General features: G+C 40.3%; 2 protein-coding genes across 6 annotated transcripts in view; one reads left to right on the forward strand and one right to left on the reverse strand.

The window, feature by feature from the left end:
• Positions 1-3998, reverse strand: part of mideasb (mitotic deacetylase associated SANT domain protein b) — a 65591-nt gene extending 61593 nt beyond the window's left edge. The window contains exon 1 of the mRNA XM_057858697.1: positions 3637-3998. The gene's annotated coding sequence lies outside the window, so the exon portion shown is untranslated. The remainder of the gene's footprint in view (positions 1-3636) is intronic.
• On the forward strand, positions 761-14593 carry ptgr2 (prostaglandin reductase 2). Of its 5 annotated transcripts, none has more exons than XM_057858700.1 (8): positions 761-4297; positions 4381-4499; positions 5365-5556; positions 7253-7449; positions 7832-7991; positions 10584-10793; positions 11075-11114; positions 12763-14593. In XM_057858700.1, the coding sequence occupies exons 1-8, from the start codon at positions 4261-4263 to the stop codon at positions 12825-12827; spliced, it is 1020 nt and encodes a 339-aa protein (XP_057714683.1). In that variant the 5' UTR covers positions 761-4260; the 3' UTR covers positions 12828-14593. The 5 variants fall into 5 exon arrangements, 3 of the variants coding, with proteins under 3 accessions (XP_057714683.1, XP_057714682.1, XP_057714686.1); XM_057858699.1 differs by having other exon boundaries at positions 7832-8015; positions 12763-14579; XM_057858703.1 differs by having other exon boundaries at positions 7832-8015; positions 13204-14573.
• The last annotated feature ends 3920 nt before the right edge of the window (positions 14594-18513 follow it).

Raw genomic sequence — 18513 nt, forward strand, 5'->3', positions numbered from 1 at the left:
GAGTAATCTAATTAATTACTTTTCTCATCTTGGCAACGCCGTTACCGTTACTGAGGCGGGAAAGGCGTGCGTTACTATGCGTTACTAAGTTGGTTGAATAAAAAAAAAGTCTGAGAGAAAAGGACTCACGGGGACGAGAGCAGAGCAGGAGTGGGGAAGACGCCGTTGCAACCGCGATGCTAGGTGGCTTCAATAATACCTGACTGCAGCCATAGCCGACAAACTACGCCCACATGACATGGTAGATATCATATTATAGAACTAGATGCAAATGACAGACACTGCTGCATTGCCAACATGTTTTAAGGACTACATGCGTTTGTAAACAGCCGCCATCTTAAAGCAGTAGACCTCTCAGGAACTTAGGAAGGCCCTGATGTAGAGATCCTTCCTAGCGAACCTAAGTAATTTTTTAAAATCTAAAATGCTCCTAAATCGGCAAAATCTTAACTTAAATCTATCTTTAAATGATGAAACAGTTTTAAAACTTACACATGTTTAAAGTAGACAGAAGGGAACTAATGCAATAACGGGAGAAATTTTAACAACTTTAACGATTGATTCACAACTTTAAATGACTTCCACACATAGCAAAGGTTACTAGCTAGTTATCGCAATACCCTTGTGTCTAGTTAAGTGGAGGGTAAAGAATTGGGCTAGGGCAAATTGTCCCCCAAACCCTTTAAGCTTCACATTGTGTGACCTGTGTTTTTTTTTTTTTTTTTTTTTTTTTTTTTTTTTGAGAAAAAAAAATAAAAAATCACTAGTTACTTTGCCAAGTAACTAATTACTCTTACATTCAGGTAACTGAGTTACTAACGCAATTACTTTTTGGGAGAAGTAATTTGTAACTGTAATTACTTTTTTAAAGTAAAATTAACAACACTGCATGGCACTAAATGCGTTAGTAGACAGCCGCCATCTTAAAGCAGTAGACTTTTTAGGACGGCTCTGTTGTAGAGAACCTTCCTAGCGAACCTAAGTAACTTTTTATCTAAACTACTTCTAAATCGGCAAAATCTTGACTTGAATCTATCTTTAAATGATGAAACAGTTTTAAAACTTTCATATGTCGAAAGTAGAGAGAAGGGAACAAATGCAATAATGGCAGCAATTTTAACAACTTTTAACAGTTGATTCAGGGTAAAGGGTAAATTTGGGTCAAGAATTGGGCTCGGGCCAATTGTACCAAAAACCTTCACAAAAAACTTCACATAGTGTGGCCAATTTTTTTTTTTTTTTTTTTTGAGGGGAAAAAAAAAAAAAGTAATTATCACCAATTACTTTGCCAAGTAACTAATTACTCTTACATTCAGGTAATTGAGTTACTAACGCAATTACTTTTTGGGAGAAGTAATTTGTAACTATAATTAATTACTTTTTTTCAGTAAGATTAACAACACTGGTCATAGCCGCTAACGCGCTCGGCCAAATGGACACACAAGTACGGAAGGTGAATTATGCCAAACAAAGGGTCACCACAATGTCATTATCATCATTTGAAAAATTAAAGTGACGGGTAAAAATAGATTATGACCGGATTTTTATGACCCTGTCAGTCAAAATGACAGACAACGAAAAAGTCTAGCGCAACCTCTGCACAAAAAGTACATAAACATTCAACATACTGTACATAAGTACTGTATTTGTTTATAATAACAATAAATCTACAAGATGGCATTAACATCATTAACATTCTTTCTGTTAAAGGGATCCACAGATAGAAAGATGAAGAAAGAAATTTGAGTACAAGTTATAGTAATTTTATATTAAAACCCCTCTTAATGTTTTCATTTTAATAAAATTTGTAAAATTTTCAATCAAATAATAAACTAATTGCTCGCCATTGTTGACGTCACCGAGTGGTGACGTCACATCGGGCTGCCTGCCGTTCTTCCACAGTGTCTTTAACTATGTAAGGTAGTGATTGAAATACACCACAAGGTGTCAATGGCGAGTTTTAAATTAATTAGAGCTCTAGCCAAGGCAAAGTGAGTAAGTTTTATGTGTATTTCGCATAGCTATTTTGATTGGGAATCCCAGTTCTCTTTATATTGAGCGCTTTTCTTTTTGTGAACATTATTCTTTTTGAGAGATAGGAACATTATTTTTGTTGTGCTTTCCTAAATGTAGCGACTTAACTGTTCCGCCCAAATGCATGATGGGAAGTAGGGCAACCATGACTGTCAGTGGTGGCTACAAATGGTATACAGTATGTTCTGCGTTGTGTTCAATTCGGCGTGATAAGAAAATAAATGTCTCCTGCTCTGCCCAAATGCATGATAGGAAGTTGTACAACCATGACTGTCAGTAGTGGCTGCAAATGGTATACAATATTTTTTGTGTTGAGTTCAATTAAGCATGTTAAGAAAAAGATCGTCTCTTGCTCTGCACAAATGCATGATGGGAAGTCAATCTCAATGTGCTAAAACGGCGTCATTGTAAACTGTTTTGCACGGGTCTTCCGTGCATGCGTTAATTGCGTCAAATACTTTAACGTGATTAATTTTAAAAATTAATTACCGCCCGTTAACGCGATAAATTTTACAGCCCTGTATTATTTATATTATATGAATACAATCATATAGTGCGGGTATGCTTTTTTCACTTTCAGTTCTTAAATGAAAAGATAATAAATATACACAATTTAAGTAAATTGAAGCACCTTAAATCTATAATGCAACAATAAAAAAAATTACAGAAACTAAGATAACATGTTATAATTAATTGTTTAAAGAATATACAATACTTTTTTTTTTTTTTTAAATTAAGAATACAAGGATAAACGATCAAAACAAGGGGGAAATGAAGGGAAAACAATCTAATAAAATACTGAATGCAATACATAATACATGAAAATGGTGAGTCAGCCAAAGTCTTCCCAGAGAAATTCAAGTCATCTGGTGAAAATTCTTCTAGTTTTAATATTGCAATAAACATCGCAATGTATCGCAAACCCCCAAAAAGGCGCAATGTAAGTTTGTTCCAATATCGTTCAGCCATAATTCAAAGTAAAATTATTTTTAGTTTTAACCCAGTGCCTGCCATTGACGGCAATCAATGACCAACCCTGCAAGCCCCTCCCACTTCAAATGGATTGGATGTCTGGTGCTGTCAAGAGTTATAGAAACAACATCAAACTCATTACATCTATCATCAAAGGTTGAATAATAAAGTTAATTATTCATAATTTCAAATTAATTAATTTACTATTATCAGACACATTTCTATAAATTTGTTAAGCGTAACAACTTCAGCTTTGACATATTGTGTTTTATTATTCACCGCGCATGCGTGTAGAGTTGACGTTTCAGACATATTTGAACCAGTGGGTCGAAACTAGCAGTTAGCCACCTATGAAGCCATGGAATAAGAATAATAAAAACACTAAGACATTAAGATAGAAAACGATGTACGTCATGACTATGCGCTTCAAATTCTACAGTGCAGAAAAGTTGCTCAACTGTTATTTGTCGGAATAAATTCCTCTACAAAGCATGTCATGTTTTTGTGTGTGTTTGTGTGTCAGTGCGCATGCGCATACAAGTTATTTGGGCCGGACACTTGAGGCTTTCGCTTCTTAGTCAGGACGCAACTGGCCAAAACGCTCAAAAGCACAAAAAACGCAGTACTTACATTTGATTTAGTTGGCTTCTTCACCATTTTACCACTACTCCACATCGTTCCTGAAGTAGTAAAAGTGCGATTTGTGACAAATTCCTCCACAAGGCGTCGCTCACTTCTCCGGTATAGTTATTCAGTGAGCTGTCCATCTTTCATGTGCGCTGCGAGCCATAAAGTGATAAAAGTCACTCAATGCACCGACTCGTTAACTATTAATTACACACATACGAAGTGTGCTAATGAAATTTCAATAATTTAGGTGAACTGATGGACGGCCTACAAACATTGATACTTCGCAACCTTTTTGATTTGCTAATGCTGCGCTGTTAGCCGTTACTTGCTGGGCTGGGAGTGGGGACGACGCTAGCATGCAAAGACGATAGTAATTACAAGATAGCTATCTCCGTCATATGGTTCACATCGCATTTTGACAACAACAAACGCATAATGACAATTTTTTTAAAGCACAGAAATGTTATTATGCGAGACCCTTTGCGATTATAACAATTTTTGTTTGCTATAAATGTTTAACACTTAAAAAAACAATCTTTGTGAATGCCAGCGAAACCGGAAATTCGTATAAGAACATTATTTCGCTTTACACGGATTGAACTTTGTGCTATTTAGTCATCAAGGATGCTAGTGAAGAAAGTCGTCCTCAACTGCAGACCAGGTTCGTTAAACGTTAAATTTTTATTTGCAGAAATGTCCCCTTTTCTGGCCGGACTGAGTTTTTCTTCGCTATCGTTTATCGAGGGTCAAATGGGGTGCCAGATCCTGGAAATTTCCGCCTGGAGGAGACAACGCTTGACCCTGATTTGGGAGAGGAGGAAGTTCTGGTTAAGACTCAGTACCTATCTGTTGATCCATACATGGTATTAAACACACTCAACGCGTTTTCCTGCAGGACGATGTACGATTTCATATTTTGCACTTGTATTCATGACAAATAGAACGGGGCTTTTATTTACACATTGCAAAACAGTAATTGTGGAGTGTTTGCACATTGTGACATCACAGTGCGACTGACTGGGAATAGCTGTAATCATAATACAGTGATCCCTCATTTTTCGCGGTTAATGGGGACCAGAACCCGCCGCGATAAGTGAAAAACCGCAAAGTAGCGCCACCCCCCCCAAAAAAATTGTGTGTTCAATGCACTTATTCAGATTTTGCACTGAAAAAAAAATATATTTGACATGTTTAATGAAACAAAAAAATCTTATGTAAATATAACATTTTAATAAATGATTTATATATAACTTCAAATGTGATAATTGATCAATTTTAAACATGTTACGGTCCCACCTAAGTATTTTTAAACAAGAATAAAGTAGAAGATGCTTGGCTTCGTTAAATGCTTCATTGAGTGAGTCCACTCAAATCCACTCAAGCTGCTTACTTACACACGAGTTGCCACAGCAACTGTTTAACAAGTTAAACGTTGATTGACGAATGCGGCACTTTGAAGTTCGTGTCTCTGTCAAGCTCAAACCCAAACATCTGTCAATCATCGTTAACTTTAATAAGCAACCAGTGTACTGCCTGATGAACAAAGTGCAGGGAGAGGGAGTGAGGGAAAGTGAGACTACGCAATCGGCCCGGGACAGCTCATCTGTATTTTTTATTTTTTTTATTTGAAAAAAAAATCTGCGATGGACTGAGGGCGCAAAGTTTGAAGCGTGAAGTAGCGACGGATCACTGTAAATGGTATAATTGTCATCTGGATGTCAATTTCAGAGATGCAGGATGAATGAAGACAGCGGAGCGGAGTATCTGACACCTTGGAAGCTGTCGGAAAGCGTGGACGGCGGCGGAGTCGGTGTCGTCTTGTCCAGCCGCCACAACGCCTTTCGAGAGGGGGACGTAGTCACATCCTTCACTTGGCCCTGGCAGAGCCACGTTGTCGTGAAGGGGAGCATCCTACAGAAGGTTGAAATAACGTTGTTTTTTTTCTTTTTGGTAATTTATTTAGTGTCTTGATGCCGAAAGCCCCAATCCATTTGATATGGGACATCAGCCCAGTTCAAATGGATTGGAGTTAATACCCAAGACTAAAGCCTGAGTTATACTCAGGGAACGCGTTGCTCTGTAATTCACCGCCAAGCCACTAGAGGGTTGTGGCGTTATGTTTGTATGGTTTTGGGGCATGCTTGGTGACTTCCGCTAGTCTAGTTTAACGGAGAAAAAATAAAGAATGCAAGATGGAACTCTTGAAAGTAAATATTCTGCTCATCAACACTGAATAAATATTGAACATACAAATGTTGAGGGGCAGGCGACGCAGAAGACTGTTTCGAGGCGGTCTGGCCGACTTTTGATGCCGCACAGAGAGTTTTAGACTCTGGTGGAGAGAGCTAGCTGTGGCGACTAGCTTCAAACTGGCATCGAGCACTGCGTTCAAGATCTGCCCTCCAGCCCGATTTGTTTGCAGTGTCCTACAACCAGCAAGGAGGAAGCCATAGCAGATTTCTGGCGTCTATGGAACTTCCCAAACTGCGTTGGGAGCCTTGATTTTAACGTTATCATAAAAAGCACCGAGGCACTCTCAATCAGTGATGATGTATCGTGTGTGAACTGTCTGTTATTGAAAATTAAAGATCAAAACAACTCTTTTGACACCAAATCTGTGCTTTATTCTTCATATACTTGAAGTGTGACACGTAAATAAGTCACAGACTCACAGCAAACATATGTACACAATAAATGATGAAGTGCACCAACCAAAAATACGACATAAAGTGATAAAAAGTTGGCAGTTTTTGGCCGACTGGGTCACCGCTTCGTGTGGCCACTCGATTCCGAACACATACGTCTCGGTGGTTCTTCCATATTTTTATTTATTTTTTTTTTCAATCGCCGACCTTGCCATTTGGCAATCACAATAATGTCTTGAGACTTGCTCTTCGATGATATTTCCGTCGGCTTGGTCCATTTTTGCGTGTAGAAAATAATGTTTGATTCTATTCTACAATGGCGGTGATTTCGCGCTGATCCGGAAACAACAGTCTGAGCGGAGCAATCACAGTCCGTTTCTGCCACGTCATAGGCGTCTACGCGACGCGAAGGTTAGAAAATTCGAGAGGAGCGCGTCAGGCTACGGCGCAGGGTCGTAACTCGGGTCTTCCTTGACGGCGCAGGTCTGACGCAGAAATATAACTCGGCCTTAAGAATAAATACAATTTAAAAACCCTGCCATTGGCTGGTAACAAAATCTGGGTGTATTCCGCCTGCTGCCCATTGTTAGCTGGGATAGGCTCCAGAACCCCCGTGACCCTTGTGAGGATAAGCGACTTGGTAAATGAATATAGACCTTATTTTTACACCAATTCCGATGCTCTAAAAACGATGTAATCAGTTCGGGGACAACCCTAATGAATATTACTTTCAATTTCATGATATTTACAAAAAAACATACATTTCCACTTTATATGGAAGGTGTATATCGTTTTAAGTGTTGATTAAAAAAAAAAAAAAAAAAGACAACTCTAAATTCTCAATTTTTGAAAAATGTGTGTAAAGTTGTAAAAGCGCTTACTTGTATTTTTGTTTCACATGATATTTTAAACTGATGTTATATTTTTCATCAATAATTATGTGCATTTTACAAAATTCTTCCTGAATCCAGGTGAATCCCGAACTGGTGGACGGCCATGTTTCCTACTTTCTCGGAGCGGTGGGAATGACGGGTCTTACGGCGCTACTGGGCATGAGAGAAAAGGGTCATGTGACCAAAGGAGCCAATCAGACGCTGGTGGTCAGCGGCGCAGCTGGGGCCTGCGGTTCTGTGGCTGGACAAATCGGCCGTTTGGACGGTTGTTCCAGGTCTTTATCAAAAAGTACTCAAGTTCATTGGTTAATAAATTGTCTTTTTATACATTAAAAGTAATGCTAAAATGTTTTTTTTTTTTTTGTAAAAATTCAAGACTAAACTGAAATATCATAAAACATGGCAAGCAGTAGTCATGAATTTTACTGTACTTGAAGTTGACGTACTTTTTTCAGAAACACTGAAACTTGTTTTTTGTAAACATTCAAGGCAACTGAAAATCTTCAATGAACTTGAAAAAATTAGAAGAAATAAGTAACGCAAGCCAAATTCATTAATGACTTTGAATCATCTTTAATGTTAGATGAAAATATACGTTAAACTTGACAGATTTGGTGAGAACTTATCGATAACACTAAGATTGGGTGTCTTTTTAAGGGTCGTCGGAATATGTGGTTCTGAAGACAAGTGCAAGACATTGGTGGAAGTGTTAGGTTTTTCCGGAGCCATTGACTACCGGCGACAGGACGTTGCCGCGGGGCTACGGGAGAACTGCCCTGATGGAATCGACATCTACTTTGACAACGTGGGAGGAGAGGTCAGCGACACTGTCATTGCGCAGGTACAATCAAGCGTACCGATTGATGCTTGTTTTTTTGTCGTAGAAAGTGAATACAAAAGTTTACTAGGTGACCATCTCCAATGCTCACGTGTGATATACCGTATTGGGCCGAATATAAGACGGTGTTTTTTGCATTGAAATAAGATTGAAAAAGGGGGTCGTTTTATATTCGCAGTCTAGACATTATACCCATTCACGACGCTAGATGACGCCAGATATCATTGAAGCGATGTTCTGTCATGACCGATCTCAGCTACTAGTTTAACCAGTTTGCATTATTTTATTGTATATAAATATCAGTCTTTGAATTCGAGCATTTTTTTTCCCGCTCGGCGGTCAGGGCATGGAAACATGGAATCGAAATTTTAAAATTCGAACGATTCCGGGACCATCGGAGTGTTAGAACCGGTTCCCATCGATGCTCGATGCCCAACTCTACTCATGACAGATCTCAGCTACTCTCAAGTTTAACCAGTTTGCATTATTTTATTGCAATGTTTTTCCTTGTTCAGATTTGTTTCAAGACAAGTTACAGTTAGACTTCACTTTGATGGTTCTTGCAGTTATTGCAATTTTGTTGTTTTATCACAATAGATTGGTTTATTTACATTTTAAAAACCAGAAGCCATTCATTTACTAATGTGATTGCACTTTAGTTTACATATTTGAATGTTCAGATATTAAGATTTGAATGAGGCAAAATAACATGCCTTTTTTTCTCTCAAATATAGTTATAATCATTTGTTTCAGATGTACTGTAATTATTTTCTGTATAAAAATTAATTTGGTGTTCAAAAAGTCTTTTTTCAAACTTGAGTCTTGAAAAAGAGGGGGTCGTCTTATAATCTGGGCCGTCTTATATTCGGGCCAATACGGTAATTCAGTGGTGACTAACTAGTCTTAAATATACCAAAAAATGTCACTTGTCAATGTTTGCGAAAAACAGAAATCAAGACTGTTGAAAGTAGTTCTTCGCATACTGGTCCTTCTCAAAAAAATTATCATCGTGTGATAAAGTTCAATATTTTCTGTTGTGTAATGATAAACATTAGACTTTCATATATTTTAGATTCATTACACACAACTGAAGTAGTTCAAGCTTTTTATGGTTTAAATATTGATGATTTTGGCAAAAAAGTCAAGAAAAAAACAAGAATCCCTATCTAAAAAAATTAGCATATCATGAAAAGATACTCTGAAGAAGCTACTAACCTAATCATCTGAATCAACGAATGAACTCAAAACCCATGCGAAACATTCCTGAAGCTTTTAAAAACTCCCAGCCTGATTCATTACTCAAAACCACAATCATGGGCAAGACTGCCGGCCTGACTGCTGTCCAGAAGGCCATCATTGACACCCTCAAGCAAGAGGCTAAGATACAGAAAGAAATTTCTGAGCGAATAGGCTGTTCCCAGAGTGCTGTATCAAGGCACCTCAGTAGGAAGTCTGTGGGAAGGAAAAAGTGTGGCAGGAAACGCTGCACAACCAGAAGAGGTGACCGCACCCTGAGAAAGATTGTGAGGAAGGGCCGATTCCAGACCTTGCGGGACCTGCAGAAACAGTGGACTGAGTCTGGAATAGAAAAACCCAGAGCCACCATGCACTGGCGTGTGCTGGAAATGGCAGAAGCGCCTGACCTTGGCTACAGAGAAGCAGCACTGGACTGTTGCTCAGTTGTCCAAAGTACTTTTTTCAGATGAAAGCAAATTTTGCATGTCATTCGGAAATCAAGGTGCCAGAGTTTGGAGGAAGACTGGGGAGAAGGACATGCCAAAATGCCTAAAGTCCAGTGTCAAGTACCCACAGTCAGTGATGGTCTGGGGTGCTATGTCAGCTGCTGGTGTTGGTCTACTGTGTTTTATGAAGGGCAGGGCCAATGCAGCTAGCTATCAGGAGATTTTGGAGCACTTCATGCTTCCACCTGCTGAAAAGCTTTCTGGAGATGAAGATTTTATTTTTCAGCACGACCTGGCACCTGCTCACAGTGCCAAAACCACTGGTAAATGGTTTACTGACAACGGCATTACTATGCTGAACCCCATAGAGAATATGTGGGATATTGTGAAGAGGAAGGTGAGAGACACCAGACCCAACACTGTGGATAAGCTTAAGGCCGCTATCGAAGCATCCTGGGCCTCCATATGGCCTCAGCAGTGCCACAGGCTGATTGCCTCCATGCCACGCCGCATTGAAGCAGTCATTTCTGCAAAAGGATTCCCGACCAAGTATTGAGTGCATAGCTGATATAGCAAATTGAAGGTTGACTTTTTTTGTATTAAAAAACACTTTTTTGTATTGGTCGGATGAAATATGCTAATTTCTTGAGACAGGAATTTTGGGGTTTTCTTGACTTTTTTGCCAAAATCATCAATATTAAAACAATAAAATGCTTGAACTACTTCAGTTCTGTGTAATGAATCTAAAATATATGAAAGTCTAATGTTTATCAGTGTATTACATAAAATAACTAACTTTATCACAATATGCTAATTTTTTGAGAAGGGCTAGTACTTTGAACTTTATCGTACCGGGATAATTGCTGGAACCTGTCCCCTTTCCCTTTAGATGAACGAGGGCGGCCATGTGATCTTGTGCGGTCAAATCTCGCAGTATAACAAGGACGTCCCGTACCCGCCGCCCCTTAGCCAGGAAACACAAGACAACCTGCGCAAGAAAAACATCACCAGAGAAAGGTTTATGGTGCTCAACTATATGAGCCAAGCTCAAGATGCCCTCTGTGAGCTCGGCCGCTTGGTCGCCTCTGGGCAAGTTAAGGTGAGTGGGATTCCTATAATTGGCCGTGTAGACTTATCCCCGAAATAGGAGACAGGAGAAATTACAGTAGAGTAAAAACAGAGATTACTATATTTTTCACTTTTTAAAAGTCATATTTGCAATGTTTTTTTTTTTTTTTTTTTTTTTTGAGCAAACTATTTTCTAGGGGGAAAAAAACATACTTTCTATGAAAATTGTAAATTTCAAATACAGTTGACATGTTTGAAACATTTTCCAGAAGTCATATATATATATAATTATTTTTTTCCATTTTCTTTCAGGTGCTAGAAACAATCGAGAACGGCATCGAAAATATGGGAGGTAAGCTTTTTTCCCCAGATTTTAGGTTAATTGTGAATTGTCAATATTAATTCATTAGCTACCAGTGACTGATATTGGCGTTCAATCCATTGGAACTGGGTGATGTCAACGTTTATTTAAAAAAAAAAAAAAAAAAACGGAAAATGCATACTCATTAGGTTTTAATCTGGGGATTGACTTGACACATTCAATATCTTCCACTTCTTCACTCTTTAACTCATTGGCTGTCATTGACGTTGACAGATGTCCAATCCATTTGAACTGGGAGGGCTGAGAGAGAATTACTATATTTCAGTGCCGTTGACGACGATAGAGATCAAATTAATTTTGCCTGGGAGAGCTGGTAGCCATTTGAGATCTTATTGTCGTCAGTAGAGGTGGGAACCTCTTGGTGCCTCACGACACGATTTGCGATGCAAAGCTCATGATAACGATGATCTGATAATATGGCTGTAGTGCTGCAACAATTAATCGATTAACACGAGTATTCAATTTGAAAAAAGATTCAAATTAAATTTTGCTGCTTCGAGTATTTGTTTAATTAAAGAGGAAATCTATTGTTTTTTGTTTTTTTTTAAGTGTTTGGATTTAGTTTTATTGATTCGGGTGAATACACTGCCCTCTAGTCTGCCTCATTTCACGTGGCTGAATCCAGCTGCTCCCTGTTAAGACCAACATAAGTTCAGTTTTTGTTTGGGCTAATGTTTTTTAATGCATTCGTGGAGTAGTTTCTAGGTATATTGAGCCGTTTTTTGTGGGAATATGCGTCTGAACCATTTGTTAAGAGCATTGGGAAAAAAAAAAAAGTTAGCGTTTTATAGCATTAACCTAGCGGACTTTTGCTATGTAAGTTAGCCAATTGTTCTTTTGTTGTACATACATCCTCATTTTAAATTTTTTTTATACCGTTTGAGGCTCAGCTCAGGTATTTTAATTTTTTACGTTCCTTATCCGATTATTCGAACTAGTTCATTGATTAATTGACTACTAAAATAATCGATAGCTGCAGCCTTATATGGTGATACAATGATTATCGATACAATGGTCAGTAAATCATTCAAGGATATTCTACAAAACAATTCCCTCTTCTATGGCCGTCAGTGGCAGCCAATGCTTGGCAACAAGGTAATTTTGGGCCATTTCGTTGAATTTGGGGCATTTCAGGGTCACTTCCTGTTGATTTTGGGTTACAGAACTTGAGGTGACCTGAGAATCTTCCAAATGAATTGGCAGTGACTCAAAGTCACCAGGAAGTGATCTGTCAATGCCCTAAAATGAACAGAAAGTGAGCTGTAAATTCCCCGAAAATCAGAAATAGTGCCTGTGAATGCTCTGGTTTCGAATGAACGTACATTCACCCTTAATGGTTAGGGCATCGAGCGCCGTCAATGACAGCCACAGAGTTTACTGAGACACTAATATGGTGGAAGATTTTGTTAGCAACTTATTGGTTCTTTTTTTTTTTTTTTTTTTTAAATAACATCGATACTTTTAAAAACAATATCTTGATTCTTGGCATGAGCGTATAGACAACCTCTTGGGATGCAAAGTATCATGATATATCACCATTTCGATATTTTGTCACACCCCTAGTCGTCAGAGGCACCAAAACATTAACCCATAGTCCTTTTCACCTTTTTTTTTGCAGTTGCCTTCTGCTCTATGATGAAAGGGGGGAACCTGGGCAAACAAATCGTCAAAATCTCGCACTGACCCAGAAATGAACAACACTTTGTGACATCCTGATTGCATTGATTGAACATTTTTAATCCACAGCACTATAAACCATCGATTAAAAAAAAAGTGGTTGCTCCCTTTTTCATTCTGAACACCCTCCTCATTCATTACTGCGTGTGTGTGACATTCAGGATACAGTACATTGCACTCACGGCCGCATAATAATGATGTCATCAGTGGGCGCCGATCAACTCTTCATTTGACACACACACACACATGCTTAACAATGGGATCTTGAAATACAGGAAGTGCACGTTTGCGCAGTTATGTCACAAGACTCGTCATTAGGTACACCTGCGTTTATCCAATCTGATCTTCCTGCATTGAATTTACTTAAAATGTGTCATTTCAGTGGTCATATAAACTCCTTCATGATACATGTGGACGAAAAAGAAGCCAAAGAATCATATGAGCTTCAGTAGGTACTTTCCTTTTTAGCCAGTACTGGATGTAGTGAAATGGGAGTTTTGATGTGAATCAAATGATATCATAATTAAAAAAAAAAAAAAAAAAAGAAATCAACTTTTGTTGGTATTTTTACCCTGACTCAGTGAAATCACACAATATCACAAATTAAATTAATAAAAAGGCAGTTTCATTTCACAGCTATATTAACATTCATCATCTCACTACTTAAAGTCACCACGCACTGATTTTCCTTCCCGTTTCATTGTAATTTATTCAGAGCTACGGTGGAGTTAAAAAAAAAAAAAAAGTCCTGAAATACTACCTGCGATTTGATTGTGTCTAAAGACTCGCGTTCCTGAGTATCCAAACAGTTTAATGTTTATGATATCAAAACATCAGGGGAAGTGTCTTCGTGGACGCCAGTGAACACGACACTAGCATACATCTGTTAATGCTAGCAGTTTTGAGGTAAACCACACTGACAGGAAAATTTAATGCAATTGTAAAACAAATATTGTTATTACTGTTTAGTTTTTTGTGTAATATGTGTTTTTGAAAATATTCATGAAAATTTAGTCTCATGTGATCTTGGTGTTAGATTTTTTGTAAAATTTGGAAGACAATTAAGTCTTTCATGAAGCTTCTTTACATGTTTTGTTAAATGTCAGAGATAATTTAGTCCATAATGACCCCTAAAATAATTATCTCGATAACTAATTTAGATTCATGTGATTGTCACGAATATATTTTTGAATAATATTGAAGAATCTCCAAAGCAACAACACATTTCTTTCAAAATTGTAAGAAAAAAATCCAATACAACATGGAAGAGAATTCTGATTCGTCAATTAACTCGCATTTTGGTAACATTTTGAAAAAAACTATAACTTTGAAGCCAATTTCGTTTATATTGGACCTGAAGTACTATTTTTACAGATCACTGAAAAAGATGTGACCTTGTTATTTCATACCATAGTAGTCTACTTTTTTTTTTTTAAAGATAATTCCAAGTTATGTAAACATGGATATTTTTCATAATCAGTGCATGTAAGTGTGTTTTTCTTCATAAATGTTTTTTTTCTTTCAATTTAACATTTTCACTAATATCTGTTTTATACAGCTAGCACCGTTTTTCACTAAATTCCGGATTTTGTGACAAATGTGTTTTCACAACGATGAGCTCAATAGTCTTAAACGAAATCGATATTTCCTTTTTCGCCATCATCGCTGATTTAGTGTTTAAACTACACATTTTTTAAATACTCTCAGCATTTTTCTGTCTACGTATTCTTTCGATTTTTGTGGATGTCATGAAGTAGATGCATTTGTAATTTAGTGTTACTTGGCAGTGGTGACAAGAAGGCAACACTTTGAGAACCAAAGTGCAGAAGTAAACAAATCACAGAAACTCGTGTGTGGCTCTTCACCAGGAGTTCTCACATTTTTGGGGGCCATGTGACTACTTACATAGGAGACATTTTTCCAAGACCTCCTCAAATTGCTTACAAGGGGTGCATCTATTTTTTTTCTTAAATAATTGATTCAACTGTTTATTATTTTTTTTCTGGTATTAAATTAATGGCAGTTAAAGTTGTAGTGGTGCCTTGAGATAAGAGTCACGCAATTCAATTATTATTATTTTTTTAATCGAAACCGCCGTTCAGCCGATTGTTTGCTTTGACTTGTGAGCGCAAACATTAGATCGAAACAGTTCTTCAAATGAGAGGCTTCAAGCTATTTCATGCCACGCACAGTTTAGGTTTATGCTCAGTCTAAAACAGAAAAACAAGACTAAAAGTCATGTCAGTTACAGAGGTATGAAAAAGTATCTGAACCTTTTGGAATTTCTCACATTTCTGCATGAAATCGCCATCAAATGTGATCTGATCTTTGTCAAAATCACACAGATATTAAAAAAAAAGTGTCTGCTTTAACTAAAACCATCAAAACATTTATAGGTTTTCATATTTCAATGAGGATAGCATGCAAAAAATGACAAAAGGGGGAAAAATAAGTGAACCCTCGGCCTAAGGAGACTTTAAGAGCAATCGAAACCAATTTTTACCAAACAATTTAAGTAAGGTGTGTGCCCAATCACTGATTAGCCATTTTTAAACTGCTCTGCCCACTATAAAATACACACCTGGTAAAAATTGTCTTGATGAGAAGCATTTTCTGATGTGCATCATGGCTCAGTTAAAAGAGCTATCTGAAGACCTGCGATCAAGGATTGTTGATTTGTATAAAGCTGGGAAAGGATATAAAACTAACTTTAAAAGTCAGGATGTTCATCAATCGACAGTCAGAGAAATGGAGAGAGTTTGGCACTGTCGCTTCTCTCCCTAGGAGTGGCCGTCCACCAAAGATTGACGCCAACAGATTAGCGCAGAATACTCAGAGAGGTAAAAAACAACCCTAGAGATTTACAGAAGTCACTGGCACAGTCAAATATCTCTGTGCACACATCAACTATATGTAAAACTATGACCAAGAATGGTGTTCACAGGATGACTCAACAGAGGAAGCCACTGTTGTCTAAAAATTCTAAAAATGCTCATTTAATGTTCGAAAAAGGCACTTGGACACTCCACAGAAGTTTTGGTAAAATATTTTGTGGACTGATGAAACCAAAGTTGAATTGTATGGGAGTAACACACAACGTTATGTGTGGAGGAAAAAAATGCAACGGTTCACCAACATCAACACCTCATCGCCACCGTGAAGCATGGCGGTGGGAGCATCATGATTTGGGGCTGTTTTGCTACCCCAGGGGCTGGACAACTTGCAATCATTAATGGAAGAATGAATTTAAAAGTTGTGAGACAGGTGTAGCTAAAAAGAGGATGGATGCCGCAAAAAGACAATGATCCAAAACGCAGAAGTAAATTAACTTCATAATGGTTTCAGAAGAACAAAATACACATTCTGGAGAGCCCAAGTCAAAGTCCAGACTTGAACCCCATTGAGATGCTGTCTCATGACCTAAAGACAGCGATTCAGCCTAGGGTGAGGCTTGTTGTCCCTTGCCGGTGGGGTGGACGCCCCCTGGTCGCCGGCGCTTGGTGTGGCGCCTGCTCGGGGTGCGGGGTGGGTGCTCGGTGGGTGGGAGGGGGGTGGGCGGTCGCGGAGGCGCCGTGGGTGTTCTGGGGCGGGGATTGATCGGGGCCCTGACGCTTCTTCCGCCCTGGGGCCGGTGGTTCTGGTGGACGGGGCCACGCCCGCGGGAGCCTGCCTCTTAACTCACGCACTTCTCACTTCGGCACTGTAAATATTTTTCACCCTGGCACTTACATGCTCATACATTTCTCCGGGGAGAGTTGGGACGGGGCTTTACAGTCCCAGCCCGACTCCCCCCTGTTTTTAATGCACCACACACCAAGGTTGTGGGATGGTTGGGACCTGCTGGGGGGGGGGGGGGGGGGGCCTCACGGCTGCCTCCTCACCACAGGCCCCGCCATCCCTGCACCTTTTTTAAATGCACCACACACATCATACTCCACAGGAGAGCTCTGGCAAAGGGCGGTGGGACGGGCGGCTGGACAGAAACTCCATGCTGCGGTCCCACTGCCCCAAGCCAAGCTCTCCTATTTTAATGCATACATTGCACTACCCTCCCCTCACACCCCCATCACGGTGCTGGGTGATGGCTGCCAGTCGGGAACCTGGCAGCCACAGTAATAGGGTGGTAGGTGGGTCCCACACTTTTTCTATATGGCGTGGCTCCCGGGGTGTGGCCTCCCCTCTGCCTCGGCTGCCGGCCGCGGGAGTGGGTTGGGGGGTCGGGTCTCCGATCTTGCGTCGCCCCATGGCAGTCCCTGGGCGTTCTCCTGCCTCCGCCTTCCCCTCTCTTCTCTGGCTGGGCGTCCGCCCTGCGCTCCGTCGCGGGTCGCTGGCTGGGCGCCGGTGTATCAGCGGGGTGTCGCCTGCACCGGCGGGGGGCCCTGCCTTGCCTGGGGCTTGGTGGGCCGCTGGGGGTCCCGTGGCGTGCCGTGCCGGTTGGGGGGCTGTGGCTCGTGGTCCGGGTGGGCGGGCGGGGGTGGGTGTAGGCGTGGGGGTTGGTGATGCGTCCCCTCCTGCCATCCCTGAAGGCCGGTTGATGGGCGCGCGGGTGGCCCGGGGGACCACCCTGGGTCCCGGGGGGGGGTGACGGTGGCTCCTTTGCTGGGCGGTTGGAGGAGGGATGGGCTGCGCATGGATCCCCCCGCCCCCCCGCCCGCCCTCCCTCCCCGGGCTGGCTGGGTGTGGGCCGTGGCCCTGGGTTGGTGCCCGCGCGGTCTCTCCGCCCGTCTGCGTGGCTGTCGCGCGCCCGGTGGGGCTTGCGTGCTGCTGGATGTGGTAGGGCATGCTCGGGTTGGGGGTTCCGGTGCCGGGATTGGCGATGCGGCGGCGTAGGGTTGGTCGCCAACGGGCTTTCACTCATAAGAGATTCACACGATTACTGGGTTCTAGATCACAGAACTGATTTGTGTACACTCTACCCCTTTCAATCACTTAGTTTATAGTCTTATAGACACCCCCACCCCCATTCTCCTCTTTCACTGGCCAATAGGCCCCCACATGGTGTAAACCGGAAATACATCTCGCTGACGATAGCACCAGCATATTAGTAACTAGTTTAGATGTTCAATGTATTTCTTGTTGTTGTTTGCGTATGTGTTTCTTTTCTTTCTTCTCTTGTATTTCTTTTCTTCTGTCCCCCCATAATCCCTTCCTGTTCGCTGCTTTGTCATAATAAAAAGGTATTTTGAATGATCACAATGGGAGTATGTCAGACTCTCAATGTGAAACATTAAAACTGTTCAGAATCCGGGCACTTAGACTTCCATTCTCTGTGTCAAACAGCTGAACAGGACAGGTTTAAAAATAAAAAAATAAAAAAAAAAAAGACAGCGATTCATGGCAGACATCCCAGGAATCTGACTGAACTACAACAGTTTTGTAGGGAACAATGGGCAGATTAGTCCTGATCGATCGTTATTGCTGCCAAAGGGGTAAGGGGGGGCACAAAATATTAAATGTGATGTGACCGAGCCATGATACACACAACCTTGTGTGTGTTTTATAGTGGGCAGGGAGGCTTTAAACCACTCATCAGTGATTGGGCACACACCTGACTTAAATCGTTTGGTAAAAATTGGTTTCAATTGCTCTTTAAGTCTCCATAGGCAGAGGGTTCACTTACTTATTTTTCACCCTTCTGTCACTGTTTGCATACTATCCTCATTAAAATATGAAAACCTATAAATGTTTGGGT

Source organism: Corythoichthys intestinalis, chromosome 15 (genome assembly GCF_030265065.1).
Source record: "Corythoichthys intestinalis isolate RoL2023-P3 chromosome 15, ASM3026506v1, whole genome shotgun sequence".
NCBI lineage: Eukaryota > Metazoa > Chordata > Actinopteri > Syngnathiformes > Syngnathidae > Corythoichthys > Corythoichthys intestinalis.